The 21,406-nt window shown below is 35.2% G+C and overlaps 1 protein-coding gene across 1 annotated transcript in view; it reads right to left on the bottom strand.

Moving 5' to 3' along the window:
- The window catches only part of LOC150107495 (uncharacterized), a 1,121,546-nt gene that overhangs the window by 901,184 nt on the left and 198,956 nt on the right, over positions 1-21,406 (bottom strand). Inside the window, exon 16 of the mRNA XM_090392112.1 lies at positions 11,790-12,059. Coding sequence (XP_090248238.1) covers positions 11,790-12,059 — 270 coding nt within the window. The remainder of the gene's footprint in view (positions 1-11,789; positions 12,060-21,406) is intronic.

Raw genomic sequence — 21,406 nt, 5'->3', positions numbered from 1 at the left:
ACGACTAGTTTCATCGGTATTCCAACTTCTTCAGTTGAGTAAGAAATAAAATAAGACTTATAAAAACAACAAGGTAAAAAACATTTACTTTCTAGCTTAATAAAAAGAAAAAGAAACAGAACAGTAACAGTAACATTTGAATAGGTGACCACATGCTACTGTTGACATGAATATAATGTGTATGACAGCTAATTTTAGAGCGCCAGTATTGGATTACTGTGCTATGTGAATCAGGCAAATTGTTTATTTATTTATTTATTTTATTTTATTTTTTTTACCTTGGGTATAATATATGTTAAAGATGCCAAGCTATTTTAAACCTGGTTTTACTCCATTTCCCAAGTAAGCAAACAGACAAATAAGTCAAGTTTGTGCCTGCATGTATTGCAAGTCTAGGTGACCCATAAAGTAGTACAAGTCTAGGCAACTCGTGGTAAAGGTGGAATAAGCTCTGATCACTATTCTTAATATTTACCCTTAATGCAAAGCCAATCTCCTTGAGGAGATGTATGATGCTAAGCATTGAAGGCAAGGGGCCTTCAATGCACAGAGATGAGACCTCAATAAAGGTCGAAACTGGTCTGTGTAGTGGCCCCTTGCCTTCAATGCATAGTATCATACATCTCCTCAAGGAGATGGGCTTTGCATTAAGGGTAAATATTAAGAATAGTGATCAGAGCTTATTCCACCTTTACCACAAGTTGCCTAGACTTGTACTACTTTACGGGTCACCTAGACTTGCAATACATGCAGGCACAAAATTAACTTATTTGTCTGTTTGCTTACTTGGGAAATGGAGTAAAACCAGGTTTAAAATAGCTTGGCATCTTTAACATATATTATACCAAGGTAAAAAAAAAAAAAAATGTTCTACATCTATCTCTCATCCTGAGATTTTTTATTTAATAAGGTCAAAGCACCTTATGCTAACTTGTTTTGGTAAAATAGTTATAAGCTCTGTATTACTTAACCTTGGTATTTCTAAGCTTGGCTCCCACTGATGAGACCTCAATAAAGGTCGAAACCAGTCTGGGTAGAGGCCCCTTGACTTCAATGCGTAGCATCATACATCTCCTCAAGGAGATGGGCTTTGCATTAAGGGTAAATATTAAGAATAGTGATCAGAGCTTATTCCACCTTTACCACGAGTTGCCTAGACTTTTACTACTTTACGGGTCACCTAGACTTGCAATACATGCAGGCACAAACTTGCCTTATTTGTCTGTTTGCTTACTTGGGAAATGGAGTAAAACTAGGTTTAAAATAGTTTGGAATCTTTAACATATACATATACAGGGTGTTCGGGATAAATTTGACAGTTTCGTAAGGAAAAAGAAAATCTTCTTTGTATCTATTAAATTTAATGAATTGACAAAAAAACATTACAGGCAGAGTTAATTACAATACTATCAACAAGATTTACTCAAAATAACCACCATTAGCATCGATCACAGCTTCAATTCTGCTTCGGAACCTCGAACAAGCTGATGCTACAGTCTCCCTGGGAAGGGCCGCAAAAACTGTTTTAATTTTATCCATTAACTGGGCTTTTGTATTACTGGAAGTGCGATTGGTGTCTTTTTCAACTGCGCCCCATACAAAATAATCCATGGGGTTAAGGTCTGGGGAGTTTGGAGGCCAAACATTTGGACTGGTGAAGTCGTAGAAATTTTCAGACAACCATTTTTGACTTTTCCCAGAGGTGTGGCAAGGGGCCGAATCCTGCTGCCATACATACGGCCTACCATTGGCTACCCTTGTTATCCAGGGCTTGACTACAGTTAGCAACTCCACGAACAAAGCCCGAATTCCAATGCCAGGGTTCTTCAACACCTGTTCCTGCAGATTTGCGAGGAATTCTGCTGTACGAACGCAATCAGATCGTCTGCTAGGGATCTTTCTTCTTGCTACATCCTCGTAGTCACCATTGCAAGTCTCTAGTTCATGCCTGATTGTTTTTACTGTATTCAGGGAGCATTGGGCAGCAGTCGTAATATCCTTATTTTGATGGCGGGCACGAATCATCATGATACAAGTTATTCTCTTCCATGATTCAGGTGGGTTCCAGCTATCCATCCTTTCTGACATCTTGTATATGAATGAAGAAGGGTCCAAACTTTTAAATGAAGAGAAGTGTGTGTTAATACGTGTAACTTACGGAAAAATATAATTAATTATAAATATGTCAAATTTATCCCGAACACCCTGTATATATATATATATATATATATATATTTAATATAATTCATCATCGTAAACTGCTTCAAAAGAACCTGTCAGGTTACATGGATCAAAATCTCTCTATTTCTTTCTATCCTCATATTCTTTGTTTATAAACGCTGTTCCTGCTAAGGTTTCTTTTTTTCTAAATCCAATCTGATCTCTCCACCTTTTCTATGATCTTCCTCTTGGTCTTTTCTTGCAATTTTCACTTCTTCACACATTCTTCTTGATATTATTTTTGAATTCATTCTTATTATGTGCCTAAATCATTTCAAGTAGGAGTTTACAAGCATTTCTTCAACACTTTCTAGTCTCAAAACATTCATACTTACTGCTATATGTCTTATTCTGTGCTTTCTTGTTTTTGCAAAACTCTCATTATGTGTTTTTATTCTATGTTGAGCAAAACAGACAAAAAAGTAACTTTCTTCTTCTTCTTCTCTTCCATCTAAGATGGGATGAGTCTTTTCTTGAGCAGGATCTTCCAGTCTTCTCTATTCCTTGCTGTTCGAAAAAGTTCCTTATATGTTCTGCATCCCGAGATGTTCTTTATTAATTTCAGCCAGGTAATTCTTGGTCTTCCAGGTCTTCTTTTTTCAGTTGGAAAAGTATTGATTAGGACGTTAGGAAGTCTCTCTGCATCCATGCATACAGTGTGTCCAAACCATCTCAGTTGTTGTTTTCTAATTTTTTCTATTATTGTCTTTTTATACAATAGTTCTTGTCTGACTGTGATGTTTGTTTTCTTTTCTATCCAACTTGTTCTATTTATTTTTCTTAAGCATTTCATTTCAAATGCCAGCAGTTTTTTCTCCTCTCTTTTTTTAACTGTCCACGATTCTGCTCCATAGATGATTGTTGGTATAATTATTGTTTCATATAATTTGATTTTGGCTTGTTTAGATATCTCATTTGTTTTCCAGATTTTCTGTAATTTTCCCATGGTGGTCCATCCTATCGCTATTCTGTGTTTGATTGTTTTGAGTTCATCTATTGTTTCTGTTAGTTTTGATCCAAGGTATATGAAGTTGTCTACTTGTTCTAATTGTTCTCCGTTTAGGGTGGCTGAGATGGTAGTTCTGTTCTTCCCTATTTTCATCACTTTTGTCTTTTGTATATTTATTGTCATGTCATATGTTTTACAGGTTTCATTTAGCTTGTTGATCAACTTTTGTAGTTCATTTGGGGGTTCTTGCAAGAAGGACGAGATCATCTGCATATTTGATATTATTTATGTTTAAACCGTTGATATTGATTCCAGGCTCATTGTCTATTGCCTTCTTTACAACTTCTAGATATATGTTGAATAGGCATGGGGATAATGGGCATCCTTGCATTACTCCTTTTTGGATCTCTATGGGTTCTGTTGTGAGTGTGTCTGTTTTAATTATTGCATTTGTCTTAGAGTAATATTTTATCAGAAATATTATATATTTGTATTATATATTTGTCTATTGCTTTTTGTAGTAGAATTTTAAGAAGAATTTCTCTGTTGATGTTATCGAAAGCTTGTTTAAAGTCCAATAAACAACAATATAGTTCTTTATGGTCTTCCCAGCTGAGCTCTGCTAGTTGGTGCAATGTGAAAATTTGGTCTATTGTTAAATAGTTTCCTCGGAAACCAGCTTGTTCTATGCCTATCATTTCTTCATAGGTGTTTTTTAATCTATTTTGTATAATTCTTATGAATATTTTGTAGGTGTGAGGGAGTAAATTGATTGGTCTGTAATTTCTGCAGTCTCTTTTGTCTCCATTCCTGTATATTGGGATGATCTTTCCAGTTCTCCAGTCATCTGGGATCTCTCCTGTTTGTAGTATTTTATTGAATAGGGTTGTTAAATATTCTATTGATATGCTGCCTCCATATGACCACAGTTCAGTAGGGATAGTATCAATGACTGGCGCTTTATTGTTTTTCATCTGTTTTATTGCGTATCTAACTTCTTCTTGTAAAATTTTTGGGCGATCATTATTTTCTTCTATTGTTGGCATTGTAGTTTTGTTTCCTTGGTGGAAGATAGTCTTAAAATGGTTTGACGAGATTTTTCTTATATATTCAATATCCCCGGTTTCAGTCATCTTGTTGTTTATCATTGTTACTGCTTTTGCTGAGAATTCCTTTGTAATTTCTCTTACAGTATCATGGAAGACTTTTAGGTTGTTTTGTTGGTATGCTTCTTGCATTTCTTAGCTTTTTCTTCTAACCATTTTTCTTTGGCTTTTTTGCATAGGTTATCAACTTTATTTTTTAGTGCTCTGTATTTTTCTCTATTCTCTTCATTGTTTTGTTGGTTTAACAAGTATCTTGGCCTCTCTTTTCTCTTCTATGGTAGCTATGATTTCTTGGGTTATCCACTGTTTGTTTATTTTTGGTTTGGAACCTAGACTGTCTTTGCAATTGATAACACTGTTTCTTTTCCTTCTTCCCAGAATTTTCCGCTGTTCTGTAAGATGGAGGGGTTTTAATTTCAAGCACATTCTAAAAATCGACTTCTGCTTGAGCTATCTTTTAGTTTCGATAGGTTGATGTTTTCTTCTTTTCTGATATTATTTTTCCTGTTGAATTTTATCTTCACTTTGGCAGTTAATATTTCGTGGTCAGTGTCAAAATCAAAACTTCTTAATGTTCGTACATTATTTACTGATCTTTTCCATTGTTTGTTTATGATGATATAGTCTATGCAGTTCTTTATATTACCATCTGGGGATGTCCATGTATATTTATTATTAGGGCGTTGATAGAACAATGTGTTTGTAATCATTAGATCGTTTGCTTTACAGAAGTGGAGTAATTGTTCTCCTCTGTCGTTAATCTTTCCGTATCCAAATTTCCCCATCATATCTTTTTTGTCTGTTGTGAACTGTCCTATTTTAGCATTAAAATCTCCCATCACTATCATGAGTTCTCTATTTTTGGGATTATCTATTTTCTGTTGTAGTTCTTCATAGAAATTTTCTATTTCTTCCACTGAATGGTTACTGTCTGGTGCATATATTTGGATAATTATGCCATGTGTGTGTGTGGGCAAATTATGCCATGTGTGGGCAAGTGGACAAGAAGAAGAAGAAGAAAGGAGGAATGCATTCACATTTTGTTTGACCAACAGAAGGGTGTATTCTTTGGAGAATGTAGAGTGTGTGTGTGTGGGGGGGGTAGGTTGTTCCATAGAACAGAAGTAGATGGAATGCCAGAGAAGGCAGTAAAGTTGGTTAGCAGTGGCTCTTGTTCTAATGATTTTGGAGGAATGATAGAGGCCAATTCCGGAACACTGTCAATAAAAGTATCTGTAGAAGAGGCATGACTCAGAAACAGAATATCTGTGAGAGAGAGAGAGACTGAAGTTGATAAGTGAGGGAGAGATCATTAATTAACCAGAATGCCCTCTTATGGATAGAATCGAAGAATCAATCTTAGAGAAGATTTTGTTACATCACTCCAAATATGGGAGCAATAATCCATGGTTGGACAGATTTGGGATTGATATAGAGTTAGCAGTATGAAGGTGTGACATAGTATCTTGTGCAAAAATGTATACCAAGTATTTTGGTAGCTGGAGAAGCTATAATTGAAACATGTTTGTGCCAGGAAAGGTTGGAGGTACAGGTCAGTCTAACAAGGAAAATCTGATCATGTCTGGATATCTAGGTATTATTAATGGTAAAGGAGAGGGATGTGAGCTCTTGTAAGAGATCCGTTAGGATTGAGTTTTGGTTGTGATGAAGTGTACAAGGTTATCCTTGCTTGATTGGGATATAGCTAGGAAATCTGTGCTCACGTCATTGTGAATCTTGAGGATTCTAATACTTGAGCACTACAAGGTTTGTCAAATGAAAAGGAAAAATGGCATGTACTATCATTGGCAAAGCTATGGATAGGATTGGAAATCTGTGAGAGTAGGTCATTTATATACAAGAGGAAGGGAGTGGATGAAAGATCAGGACCCTGGATACTCCTGCAATGATGGAGATATCTGAGGAGAGGAAGCTGTCCACTATGGCACATAGTGAGCAACAGTGAGAAAGTTGGTGCTCTAGTTGCAGAATGTGGAAGGCAGACCATAGTGTGGTGTTTGCAGAGAATTTGAATGTATTTAAGGCACAGTATAATATAGGGACCTCCTATGAGTCTTTGACTCCATGGGGGTCTGGGGATAATATAATCACTAGAAAGTATACTTTCCACATATCTGAAATTTTTGCTTCTCAAGATCTGCTCAATAAGTCCAATGCTGTTAATCTGTACATTTTCTTTATGCTTTAAAACCATGCTCTTACTCTTATTACTATTAATATTCAACCCACAGTTCTATTGCATTACACTCTTTCATTTGCCTAAACTCTTATTAGCTCTTCTTCTTATGAAGATACCCAAATCATCACATTACTTGCAAACCTAGCTACTTCTCCTTTCTAGTTTAAACAGTATCTAGGATACTCACCACAACGAACAGCAATGGAGAGAAGATACTTCCTTACTGCAGTCCATTATTAAGCATTAACTACTCCAAATTACCGAATTTAGTCTTTGTACAGTTCCTGCATTTAATATACATATTCTTGGGCAGAACTATTTCCACTTTTCCTATGACTATCTTTTCCAAACTTTCCCAATTCCAAAATAATCACAAATAAGCCTTTGCCAAATTTCCATTGTCTCTCTATCATTTTTTTCCAGTTAAAATTGATCTCTCTTTTATAAAACCAAACTGCTCTTCTCTAAGACCTTCCCCTATTTTATCTATTATTCTTGTTGCCATTATTCTTTCACAAATCTTTGAACTGTGTAATAATATGAATATTATTCATCTTATTGGGCCAAAGAGATTACTGTCCCAATAATATGTTGGGACAATAATCTCTTTGACCCAATCATTAGGTATCACATTCTTTCTCCCGATCAATCTAAAGATGCTACACACAACCATTTCAATACTAAACAACCAGAAGCTCTGATCAATTCAACAGACAAATCATCATTCCCAGGGGATTTTGCATTCTTCATCTTCCTTGGTGCTTTTTTTTATCCTCTGCAAGATCCACTTCTCCATTATCTCCCTCACTGCTATATTCATTCAGTTTATTTCACTATTGCCATCATCTTTGTTTACTAGATCTCTAAAATAACTGCCACAATATCCTAATTTCTCTTCCAATCAAAAGATTTCCATATCCATTACTTTAAATTTTTCAGGCAATGACAACATATACTAAAATATTAAATAAAAAAAACTTTAATTAATACCTTCCAATATTTCGGCAATTTTATTGTACATTGTCATCTTCTGGGAACATAAAACTATGATATGTGCATGCAGGCACTAACAACGAGCAAATGAGGCTGAAGAAGGCAGCGGATGTTGGTCCTAGAGTTCTAAACGTGCCCCCTGGTGGGCTAAATTGGGTTGTCTTGGCTGCTGGGTTGATGTTCTTAGGATGCAACCAAATTTGGGACAGTCTCATGCACTCAAATTTGTTGAGGTTTGGGTAGTTTTTAGAGCTGAGGCTGATTCCAGGAATAATCTTTCATATTTATATTTGCTGTGGTGTAGTAGTAAAGTGGCTTTCTTCCAGTGTATTCTGTGGTGGGTATCTAGTGCACTGCAGGTTCCGAGTGGCTGTATTGGTGAAACTGGATGTAGTCTTTGTGTTCGAATATCCTGATATTAGCTGTCTTGTCTGTTTGGCCATAGTAGGACAGTTTACAACTGCAAAGGACCTGGTATACTCCAGGTAGGTAGGTCTAGGGGAAAGTGGCTGATTTGGGTAGAGCAGATAAGGGATGCTAATTTCTTATTGGTTGTAACAGGTAGTCAGGGCATAATTTTTTAGGATTTTTGTTAGCTTTTCAGATGTGTCCCAGATATAACAAAAATCCTAAAAAAAATATGCCCCAACTACCTGTTACAAACCATATAAGAAATTAGCATTCCTTACTGCTCCATCAAAATCAGCCACTTCCCCTAGACCTACCTGGGGTATACCAGGTGCCTTGCAGTTGTAAACTGTCCTACTACAGCCACTCAGGACTTGTGGACCATGAACTAGACACACACCACAGAATATGCTGGAAGAAAGCCACTTTACTACACTGCAGCAAATATAAATGTGAAAGATTATTCCTGGAATCAGCTTTAGCTCTAAAACACTACCCAAACCTCAACAAATTTGGTTGCATGAGACTGTCCCAAATTTGGGAAGCTTGAATCCTAAGAACATCAGCCCAACAGCTAAGACAACAAAATTTAGCCTGCCAGGCAGCACCTTTAGGACTCTAGGACCAACTCCAGTTGCCTTCTTCAGCCTCATTTGCTCTTTGTTAGTGCCTGCATGCACATATCATAGTTTTATGTTCCCAGAAGATGGGAATGTAACATTGCTAAAATATTGGAAGGTGTGGATTAAAGTTTTTTAATTAATATTTTAGTACGTTGTCATTTCCTGAAAAATTTAAAGTCATGTATAACCAACGTATAAGTTTATCTACAAGAATTCCATTTCCATTACTAAAGTATAGCCACGAGGCTTCAATTTGGCATCAGTACTATATCAAAATGCTAAATATTATACAGTCATCCATATTTTATATCCAAATGTAGTAAGAAACTTAAAAAAAAATGACCAGAGAACTCATAAGAACATATGGGTTCTCTGGTCATTCTGCATCAGAGTTGCCTTGGTTTGCACTACATAAATGACAAAAGCTATATCCAGAAGGATGTTAGTGCTTAAATTAGTTTTCAATACTCTAGAGTTGTTGATTCTCATTAGACACCAAGCAGAAATGAATGTTCAAATTGCTCAAATTAAAAAAACTTGTTAGTGACCTAAAGTCAATTTCTGAAGTAGCTGCAAACGTGTCAGTGTCCCAAAGTGATCATTATCTGTAAACTAAATCTCCAAAGAATCTGTAGGCAACACCCAAATGCTGTACTGAACTTCAGCCTAGCACAGGCAAATACCACCATCATGCCAAACTTCCACTCAGCACAGCAGCAGACAAAGCTTGCCAGCATGCATGGAGCTACCACTTTCACCACAGGTTAGCAGAAATCTAAAGAGAGGAAAAACTCTCTCTTTACCATAGCAATCCTATGTCGAAAAAGTTAAATTCATCATGAGTGAACTCTTAGTAGGTGCATAATCAATTACTAAAGTATAGAGCCAAAAGATTTTGATTTGGCATGACTAAAATGTTAAACCTCCTGCAATGAGTCTTTTGACTCCGTGGAGGCCTGAATAATAACAATAATAATAACAACAAAATGGATGCTATTATGGATTTGGCCATATTATATTGGCAAATATCAAAAGAAACTTTAAAAAATGTTTCAAAATTTAACTTTTCTATATCATCGTCATCATCAAATTCCTGACATGTACCCTCAAGGGGGTGTACAGGATATGATAGTACTAAATGAAAAATTTATAACATTACTAACTTCCTATCTACATTTTTCCTGTAAATCAATTTGTTACCTGTCAAGACTCCAACATTATCAGATCTTATATTTCTATCTTCTAAGGCACTATTTACTGTATCAGTCCACCTACATCTTGGTCTTTCTCTGGGTCTTTTTCCTGTCATCTGGCAAAGAATACTTGCTTAGCTAATCTTTCCTCTCTCATTCTGTTAAAGTGGCCCTACTACCTAAGATTATCTCTTCTAACACATCCCTGAATACTAACAATATCAAGTTCTTTCTTAGCAGCCTCATTTTTAATATGATAATGCCACTGATGCCATCTGCTCAGTCCCCTAATCTTTCTCAGGACTCTCATATCTGTGGTTCAAGTCTTTGAGCAAGAGTTTTATTTCTAACCCAGCTTTCAGATCCATACATTTAAATTGGTTGAAAAACTATCTTGTATACAGTTAGTTCAGTGTTTTGACTAATTTCTCTCTTATTCAATATAAATTTATAGAATTTTTGCTATGTCTATTTGCCATCTTCACTAAAAATTGTGCCTAAATAGCCAAAATATTTTACTTGTTCTATAGGTTCTCCATTCAGGATGCAGCTGATGTTTTCAACGTTTTGCCTATTTTCAATGTCTTTGTCTTTTTTAATGCTGATTTTCATACCAAATTTATTATTGCAGTTATTCAATTTGGCCAGATAATCCTGCAGGCTTCTGCTGGATTTATTTAGGAGTATAACATCATCTGCATAAAGTAAAGAGCTGAGATCAACATCTCCAATCTTGATCAGGTTTGATACAGCTTTCCTTCATAATGTGATCCATATAGATGACGAATAACTGTGAAGATAATGTACACACCCTTGTCTTACATTGACATAACATCAATCCATCTTCCTGTACCTCCTTCAATTCCAACTGCTGATTTACAACTCACATAGAAAGACTATGTATTTCTTGATATGTTCCATTTACAAAACATAACTGAAGCATTTTGAACAGCTTTCCACTTGCCACCTTGTCATATGCCTTTTCCAGATCTACAAAACTAAAATACGGATCCTTGTTATGTTCCCATGATTTGTCAACTATTTGTCTGAAAGTGAAAATCTGATCCTGACAACCCCTGTTTGGTCTGAACCTAGCTTCTCTGGGCTTCTTCTCCACAATTTTTCTTGGACATTTCTCAAGAATAACAGATGACAACCAAGAACACTCTGTAGAGAAATTCCTCAGTAATTTTCACATTCAGCTTTAGTCCCTTTTTTTTATAGATGGATAACATGACTCCTCTACTGCAATCATCTGGAATTCGACCCTCTGACCAAGGCTTCTGAATTATGCAGTGTAGCCATTGTAAAACTTTTATACCTCCGTATTTCAGCATTTCTGATTGAATATCATCTACTCCACTTGCCTTTCCACATTTCAGGTTTGTGATAGCTTTTTCTAATTTAAGGACAGATATACATTCCAAATGGCATTCCTGTTGAGTGCTCTTTATCACCATAAAGACTATCTATATGAATTTGTTCTCTGATAATGTTATAAACAGAATATAGTTTTGATGTAGTTTTTTTTTTTTTTTTCCACTAGCGGTCAGGCCAGTAGAATAATGGTTGATCAAATCATTGTCACTTTGACATAATGTTTGAAATGTAATATAGCTTGTCTTTGTATATATGTGTGTATATATATATATACACAAAGACAAGCTATATTACATTTCAAACAGATGACGACCTTAATACGAAGGTCAACACGTTGGGAAATTAAAGTAATTATTCCTAACACAGTTGATTTTACTGAAATGAATTTTGATAAGTTAAAATGATTAATAAACATATATTATCCAAAAAATATCCAAAAATGAAACAGCAACATTTTTTTTGTGGTAACAACATTATTGAAGACAGCATTAATTAATCTCAACTTCAACTACACTGGCATTAATAATAAAAGCAACAGCTTTCATTATTAATGTCACAAAAGTCAAGGGCAAAAAGAAAGTTTCCAATAGTACTTGTTTAGAATTTTAGAAGACAGGTTATTATTTTTACAAATAAATAAATTTACAAAATTAACATACATAATTAAATATAACACTTATTTTCAAATTCACTTATAATATTTAATTAAAAACATACATTTAGTTGTTCATAATTGCAAATTGCATTCACTCTCAATGGACGAGGAAGAGGCTGCCGTCGTTGTTTCAGAGGCACAATTTCCAAGCTTCTTTGTATCACAGATGAAACTATATCACTATACTGAGCTAAATCATCCCTGAGTTTTTGCATATCTTTGAGAAGGCATTCTCCTTCATCAATAGAAAATATCTGTTTGCTAAATGTTGTGTTCAGCCGCTCTTCTACTTTTTTCATCCACTGTTCACATTCTCTTGCTTCTTTAAAAAACTAAATGCAGATATAAAAAATATTTTGTTGTTAGTCAAAATATTAATATAGTTAAAGAAATACTTAATAAATACCATTCTTAGAAGAAACACACGTATAAACCACAGTGAAAATTATTTAATTGTAAATATTTCATCCTAAGTATCTTAGGACATCATCAGTACAGTATTTAAACAAATATAGGAATAACATACAGTTAGGGCGCATGATTACAATAGAAAAATGTGCATAATGTGCTAAAATAGAACAAGAGAAAAAAAAAAAAAAATTTATACAAAGAAAGTTCTGAAGCCCTACTACACAGACCAAACCTAAACCGCAACGACGTTCTTACCATTCCTAAAGTATGGGAAATTATCATACAAAATTGTGTTAAATAATTAACTTTTTTTTTTTTCCCCTCTTGTACTACTTTAGCACGTTATGCACGTTTCATGAGATTCTATTGTAATCATGCGCCCTAACTGTATGTTATTCCTATATTTGTTTAAATACTGTACTGATGATGTCCTAAGATACTTAGGATGAAATATTTACAATTAAATAATTTTCACTGTGGTTTATATGTGTATTTCTTCTAATTATGAACTCACCACAGATTTCGTTATTTAAAAAAAAATAAAAAATACCATTCTGTAATTAAAATATTATTTAATTCCAGACTACTTATTTAGTGAGACATTAATTTTGATGCGCGCGCGCACGCGCACACACACACACACACACACACACACACACACACACACACACACACACACACACACACACACACACACAGCGCTTGACAAATATGCTTGCCCACTTGATTGTGGCAAGTAGATTTTTCCAGCTGGTGAGTAGCTGCAGAATGGATAAAATAGATTTTCTTTTGTTTAAGAAAAAATAACTTTCTAAAAATTTTTTTTTTAATTTAAGAAATACAGAAGAATATGCATAACACAAGGACCATTCTAGTAACAAAATTAATTTATCAAATTATATTTAAAAAAAAAAAAAAACTTGTTTTTGCTGTTTTTCTTATTCATATTTATTATCTTCTTGAAATGATTCTCACACACAAAGGAAATGTTCTGTAAACCAGGGATTCTCAACCTATGGTACGCGTACCACTGGTGGTACAAAAACAGATTTGTTTTCTGGTACATCTAATATCTTGAAGTAAATATAGTGGTACACCACTGGAAAAGGTTGAGAACCCCTGCTCTAAACAATGACAGAGCATACTAATCACTTTATGAAACTCTTATTGATTTATTAGGACATATCATTAAAAACAATGTAAGGAGGAATCTTTGGAGAGTAAATTTTTTCGTGGCGAGTAAAAGTTAGCATAACTATCGAGCTCTGCAAGTGTGTGTGTGTGTGTGTGTGTGTGTGTGTGTGTGTGTGTGTGCGCGCGTGCACGCATCTGTATAGTGGCAAACTGAAACATGTAAATTCTACATGCTAGCAGTGTTAAATATTAAGAATATTTTCTAATGCAGGTTGTTAAAACTGATAGGTAACAAAATGATTCTTAAATATGCTTAACATTTAATTATGCAAGAATAACAAAAAAAAAAAATAATAATAATAAGATTACTTAATCCAAAAATTTCAAGCAGCTAATGGTATGCACATGTGCATATATGTATTATGTTCATGTTTATGTACAGGTTCACAGAAATAAATATACATTAAACATATACACACACTTCTGCAGTGACTATTAGAAACAACTGGATGCTTGTGGGAAACATTTCTAAGGTTAAATTAAAAAAATACCCTCAGATTGCACATGAATATGGAAGACTACTAGAACATAACAAATGGAAGCTATACAAAAGTTGGAACAATTGGGAATGGATATGAAGCTAAGAATGGATAGAGAGGCAGCTGACAGACAGACAGACACCAGAAAGTAGTATATGGTGGAGTAGAATTTAGGAGAATGAGGACAACTAGTGGAGTACCTCAGGGTTCTGTACTAGAGCCACTACTCTTTAATTTGTATACCAATGATATAGGGAAAGATTTAAGAGGAATATTCAGGTGTTTGCTGATGATGCAATAGTTGATAAAGGTGATGGAGATATCCTGCAGGATGATTTAAATAAATTGGCATTGTGGGCAAAGGATAATGATTATCACTTTAATGTTGCATAATGTAAGCTTATTCACTTTGGGTTGAAAAGGTTGCATATCATACTGGATTGCAGGAAATTGATGAGGTTAGGGACTTGGGAATAATAGTAGACAGTTGAAATTAAGATGGCATATTGCAGAAGTTGGTAAAATAGCTCAAAGAATTAATTGGAGGTTGAAAAACATGCTAACAAGTAAAGATAAGGAAGATATTATCCCTTTTTATAAGGCCATCATTTGGCTAATCTTAGCTACTGTGCACAGTAGCCAAATGAATTTCTTGGGGGAGATCTGGAGGTGGTAGAGAAGATTCAGAGACAAGTAACTAAGCTGGTAACAAGCTGTGGAATGCGCCCTATGAGGATAGGCTGAAGGATTCCTCATAGGGATCCTTCTGCCTATCCTCATAGGGATCTTTTCTGTCTATTAACTAAACTTACAAAGTTTAGTTAATAGGCAGAAAAGAGGAGACATGATAAAAACTTATAAGATATTAAAGCATTTTTATAAAATTGATGCAAAGTTAATTTTTCAATACAGTGATACCCCAAAGTTACACGGCAGGTGGGACCAACGAAAAGCGCGCAAGTCAAATTCGCGTAACTCGGGGTATAATTTTGCATGTAATTTATATATACAAACACACAATTGGGACCAAAGGTTTACAAAAACACCTATAATTTTTTAAGAAATATAATCATAATTGTAGTTTTTTGTACATAAAAAAAAGAAAGTTATTTCGATGTCGATGGTTTCAAAAAAGCTAATAAATTCGTCTGACGGCATAATGTCTTTTTCTTGTCATGCAAAATTTCTTCATAGCAAGCCAGTGATTTTTTTATTCCTTGCCTTGTGGCTACAATTCGTTCCTGGCTAGAATCTATATCCTCCAAAATCTGTAAACCTTTCTTAATTAAGCTGAGACCTTCTGTTAATTTTGCAACTGTCATGTGCTTTTCTGATAAAACTGGATCTGAGGTTTCGTCTCTTCAATGAGTCTCCGATATCTCTGATATCGGAGACACCCCAAGAATCTCTGATAATCCTTACAGCATCTAAAACATTAAACCGTTTCCAAAACTCTTTGACAGACAGTTGCTCATTTTGCCTCATAGCTTCATTCAGACTTGCAAACGAACGGCGTGTGTAGTATGCTTTGAATGTTTTCTTGCTAGCTGTAGAAGAATCGGACTTGCTTGTTTTGGGCGACATTATTATTTTTTATGTGATAAAATTTTTATCAAGAACATAACATTAAACAATCACAAGGTTTGTAGACTATAAAAATTGTGTATGAATGGAGACTGCACGAAACACGTCAGTGCTTGTTCACAGCATGTGCGACGCTGGCGAATGCGTCCGCCGCCATACAACCTATGTCCTCACCACGACTAGTGGTGAGGCATGACGGGAATACGTACATATAAGAAACCGCGTAACTCCGGATTTGCATAAGTCAGGATAGCGTAGGTAGGGGTATGACTGTATATGACAAATAATCAAAGAACCAGAGGCCATCTGTGGAAGTTGAATGAGTTGGTGAAAGTGAAGCTAACTATTATGCACACAAAACCTATCATACTTCTCCTTAAACTCACCTCACTATCAGAATTAGTTGTAAGTTATAGTGAGTGAGTTGAAGGAGAAATATGATAGGTTTTATGTGCATAAATAGTTTGGGTCTTCTATGATGGGTCTCCAAACTCAATTATTATTATATGGAGATACCATATAATAATAATAAAGACCTCAAGACATCTATTGTAGATATAAATCCCATCATCTATTTTCATGAAGTTCAATGGCCTGTTGCTTACTTATCTTCTCCATGTCATCATTGCATAGGCTTCTGTAAATATATAGAACATTCTAGAAATAATTCATCCAATATTTAACCACAAAGATGTCAAATAGAAACTTTTTTTTTAATTTCAGCTAGTTTTGTGAAATACTTTGTTTCACTTAATCAGGAAATAACATGAAAAACAAAAAATTAGAAAGCAAGTAATAACAGTTAACACGTTTAAACAATGGAAAGCATGCATTTGCTATTATGCTGGCTGCTGGTTCATGGGTTGCTGTAGACTACTGGTAGACAGGAGTGTGTCGTGATGAATTATTGAAGCTCAACCTTGATGTAAAATCACTCCTTGTTTTATGCTGCACTATAGTGGATGCTTCATCATTTCAGCTGATTCTTTGAAAGCTCTTGAGTACATATGGTAATCTATGTGGAGCATTTTTTTTTGCCATGCTACTTGATGTTTTATGCATGTGCTTTTTTTTTTTTTTTTTTTTTTTTTATGTTGGGCCCATATACAGGAGGTTGGTTGGTCAACCTATAGTACGTTAGTACCGTATATGGGTGATGGGTTGCGAAAGGAGAACTTTCTTTTTTCTTCCCCTAGACTATTCCACAATCAAATATTTACATTTGATTGTGGAACAGTTTAGGGGAAGACTGTTTCACAGTAGTGCAGTAGCAGGGATGAATGAGGAGGAAAAGAAACTTGTTCTGTGGGTTTTGAAGTGCACTGTGAAAGGATGTTGGGTGGCAGCTGTACGTGTTCCAATGGACTTAGTACAGGGTGGGGGAATTATTGATGCTGTCTCAAATGAGCATTTTCCATGGAAATATTTATAGAATATAAGGATTGCAGAGACTAAGTGTCTATGTGAAAGTGGGGGTAGTGAGTTGGTGAGGGATGGGTCATTTATTAGTCTAATTGCTCTCCTCTGAATTGAGTCAAGCATTTTGAGGGAGCTTTTTGGAGCCCCACTCCAGATGTGAGAGCAGTATTCGAGAGCTTGGTGGATTTGTAATTTGTATAGTGTTAACAGCTGTTTAGAGATGAAGTAGCGTCTTGAGCGAAAGAGAAAACCTAGTTTTTTGGAAGCTGAGGATGCAATGGTTGTGATGTGTTTATGACAGGAGAGGTTTGATGTCAAAGTAATTCCGAGAAGAGAAATTTCATCTTGTCTGAGAACTTGAGTGTTGTCGAAAACAATGCTGGGGGAAAATGATTCCTTTTTTCTGAGAAATAAGACAGAACTGGGTTTTACTAGCATTGAAGTTCACAAGGTTATCTGAACCCCATTAGCTTGGAGGTCAGAATTAAGGGCAGTGGTGGTTGATGTTCTGTGGATTGAGGTAAGTTGTGTAGAGTAGGATTTGTCAAATGAAAGGGAGGAATGTAATGTGCTGTCATCTGCAAAACTGTGTACTGGGTTAGAGGTCAACTGAAGTAGGTCATTGATATATAGAAGGAAGAGGGTCGATGAGAGAACTGAACCTTGTGGGACCCCAGCATTAGTTGGATGGTGAGAGGATAGGGAGCCGTCTACCATCACACATAGTGTGCATCCAGACAGGAAGCTGGTAATCCATCTCCAGAAGTCCTGAGGCAGTCCAAATGATGGGAATTTGCTTAGTAAGCCTTTGTGCCAGACTCGGTCGAAGGCTTTGGAGAAATCAAGTGCAACTACTTGGGGTTCACCGAATTTCTACATGGTGTTTGTCCAGCGATGGGTGATGTATGAGTGTAGATCTCCTGTTGAATGGCTTTGACGGAATCCGCACTGGTTTCCACCAGTGCGTATTCCGTCCAGGTACCTTCAAGGTAGATTAGGAGTTGAGAGTTGATGATTTTCTCTATTACTTTAGATAGGACTGGAGTGAGATAGGGCAGTAGTTAGATGGCAGTGATTTGTCACCCTTATTGGCAATGGGTTGAATATAGGCCAGTTTCCAGGTGTTGGGATATATATATATATATATATATATATATATACCAGTGGAGTAAGAGACTGTGTACAGGTGACATAGGATAGGAGTCAGTTCCGATGCACAGACCTTCAGGATAATTGGAGGAATGCCATCAGGGCCAGGAGACTTTTTTGTGTCTAATTTAGACAACAGGTTTGTGATGTCTTTTTGGCAAAAGGATACAGGGGGACATTGTATGTTGGGCAGTTGGAATGACTGGAGAGCATTTGCCATTGTCAGTTATGTGTGCACTGGAGGCAAAGTGTGATGCCAGGAGATTAGCTTTTTCTATGGGTGATGTTGCAATTGAGCCATCTGGGTATGATAGAGGTGGGAATAGTGTAGGGCAAAAGTTACGGCCAATTGCTTTGGCAAGAGACCAAAAGGCAAGGATACCATTTGGACAGGCTGCAAGCTTTCTGCTTTTGGCCCATTCAAATTCTGTTTTGGAAGTACTGATAATTTTCTTGCATTTGTTACGGGCTTCAGTATAGGCATTGAATGAGGATGGGGTTCTTAATTTGAGCCAATTGTGGTATGCCTATTTTTTGTGCTGGATGGTGATGAGTAGATGCGGGTAATGTCCGGTGTTAGTTGATCTCCTATAGCCGGATAAGTTAAGTGTGTTTTATTTGGATACCTCAACTAGCATATCCAAAAATGGTAAAGATCTATTTCTTTCAAATTCAATAGTGAATTGAATTTGAGGATGAATGTTGTTCAGATAAGTGACAAAATGAAATCTTCTAATTGGGTAATAGTACTGGGACAAATGATAAAAATATCATCAACATATCTTCAACAAATTTTTAGTTGGTCCTTGATACTTGATGCTGATTTTTCAAATGACTCCATGAATAGTTCAGCTAACAATGGGAGGAGAGGAGAGCCCATTGCTAGTCCTTCTTTCTGTTCAAAAAACTTCTTCAAATTTGAAAAAAAGTACTTTTGATATAGTGTTTAAAGAGATCCACTGTGTCTAGTAGGAAGATGTTTTGAAGTCAATGTATGGTTTCGGTTCTTAGAACATTGGTGTAAAGATTTACTATGTCCAGACTTGCAATTATATCAGCAGGAGCCATTGTGATGTCTTGGATGTTTTCTATGAAGTGTATAGTGTTTTCTATGTAACAGGTTGTTTGCCTGAAGTAAGGTCTCAGTAGGTTTGTTAGATCTTTAGATAGCAAAGAAGTTGAAGGGTATCTTGCATCAACAATTGGTCTAAATGGCAAGTTTTGTTTATGCAGTTTGGGGACTCCATACATTCCAGGGACTAGAGGGTATCTAGATTCAAGGATTTTTTTTTTTTTTGTCTCTTCATAAAAGTTCAGCACGTTTTTATATTCAGTTGTTGGTTTTATTATGGAAATATCCTATGCGATAGAAATCTAACTATTCACAGGTGTGAGTGTCTTCTAGAAGTGATTTCATTTTTTCTATAGAATGAAGTTCAAAATTACTGTTGAGTTGCCTTTTTCAGCTTTCAGTATTATGATGTTTATGTTCTTTTTTTTTAATGTTTTTTTAAGACCCTTCATTAAATTTTCATATTACTGATAGGAGGTTTTGCTTGTAAAAGTATGCCGGCTGTTTGGATGCGAAGAAAATTTGCAGCATTATTTGGAATTCTTTGGAGGTTTATTTTACATATTTGCCATAATATCTACTCTTGGAATCTCTAGGAGAGATTGCAAAATTGAAACCGTGGGAAAGGATGTTCATTTCAAGATCAGATAACATTTTTGAGGACTTGTTAATAACTATTTCAATGAGTAGTAATCTTTCCCTCTGTTGCTTCTTTCTTTGATAAGGTTTACTAGCTTCTGCTTCTTCTTCATTCTGTCTTCGCTTACTGTACCAATGTATTCCGATATCTCATAGGAAAGTCTGTCTAAATTATTCCAGATGTTTACAGGGAGAGAAGAAGATAATTTGCTGTGAAGAGTAAATGATTGGCTGTTGGTTTTTGAAAGCTCACACCTTGTATGTTGTATGCAGTTTTTAAGTAATGCTATTTCTGTGCTTGGGAAAATTCTTAAAGCATGCTTAGTGGTGAACTACCAGTGCAATCTTAAAAAACGAGGAATGACAAAATTGTCACTACACTTGAAAAGAAATATTAACCTGTTGCAAAAAGGTTTTTGTTTTATTCTTAGTTTTTCAAATTTATTTGTTTTCATAAGGAAAAATTCACCATGAATTATTACTTGCTTTCTATTTTTTTTTTTTTTTTAGTTTATTCGTGTTATTTTCTGATGAAGTGCAACAAACTATTTCATGAAACTAGTCAAAATAAAAAAAAAAAAAGAAACAGTATCTAAATTTGTGGTAAATATTGGATAAAATATTTCTAGAATGTTCTCTTCATAATCCATGGCACATACAGCCAAGATCTGTTTCTTTGAGATATTTCAGTCTTATGCCACTAATTCTGCTTTGCTCCAGCTCTCCACCAGCCATTCTTCTTTTTTTTCTGTTATTCTCTGCCAAGTTCTGTCAGGATTTCCCATTTTCACTTCCAGAATGCATGGCAAAGCTACTCTTGGACACTCTCTCTCTCTCTCTCTCTGCTGTCAATTCTCAATACATGTTCAATCCATTTCCATCAGTGTTTTATTTTTTTTTTTTTTTTGTTGTTTTTTTTCAGTGTATTTAAATAATTGTTTGTTATATGTTGTGGCCAAAATATTTTTAATATTTTATGCAAACACTTTATTTGAATAAAAGACAGAAAACAGGAAGCTATGTAATTTAGCTTCCTGTTTTTTGGTCAATTTCCGTGACTCTGATCCATATAATTATACAGCCTTAACATTGCTATTGAAGATCTTTATTTTGGTTTTATTATAATGATAAATTATAATAAAATTATAAATATATTATTATAAACAAATATTTCATTGTTTCAACTTATTCCTTCTGCTGCTGTTCTTTGGAGCAGCCTACGTAAGATATTTCCTAAAGAGTATGATCCACAAGTCTTGAAATCCACTACTAATAAGAGTATTCTGTTTTTTTTTTTAAATTCACATAAAAATCCATATGCCTTCAGCCTTCATTTTATGTTTATTACATAGATGACATTTTTGCAATCTGGCCCCATAACGAAGAAAAATTACCTAAGTTTTTTTATATAATATAAACAATCTACAACCATGAATTAAATTTACCATGGAAATATAAAAAAAAAAATTATCCTTTTTAGATATTCTACTCCTCCACTCACCATCATGTGAATGAATTTCTTCCATTTATCAAAAGCCTACTTTACTTTGCTAGCCACTACATTCAACAGCAATCTGATCACCATCTCTCAAAGAAGACGAATTATAAAAGCTTTAGTACAAAGTACTCACACTATTTGTTTCATGCCTTAACAATTACAGCAAGTAATCTTAAACATCAACATTAATCATATATTTCTGGCATCTCAGAACCCATTTCCAGAATTCTTAAG

This window comes from Typopeltis vanoorti, chromosome 4 (assembly GCF_054136105.1).
Source record: "Typopeltis vanoorti isolate ZY-2024b chromosome 4, IOZ_Tvanoo_1.0, whole genome shotgun sequence".
Taxonomy (NCBI): domain Eukaryota; kingdom Metazoa; phylum Arthropoda; class Arachnida; order Uropygi; family Thelyphonidae; genus Typopeltis; species Typopeltis vanoorti.
The sequence above is the reverse complement of the archived record's forward strand: the minus strand, read 5'-3'. Positions and strand labels throughout refer to the sequence as shown.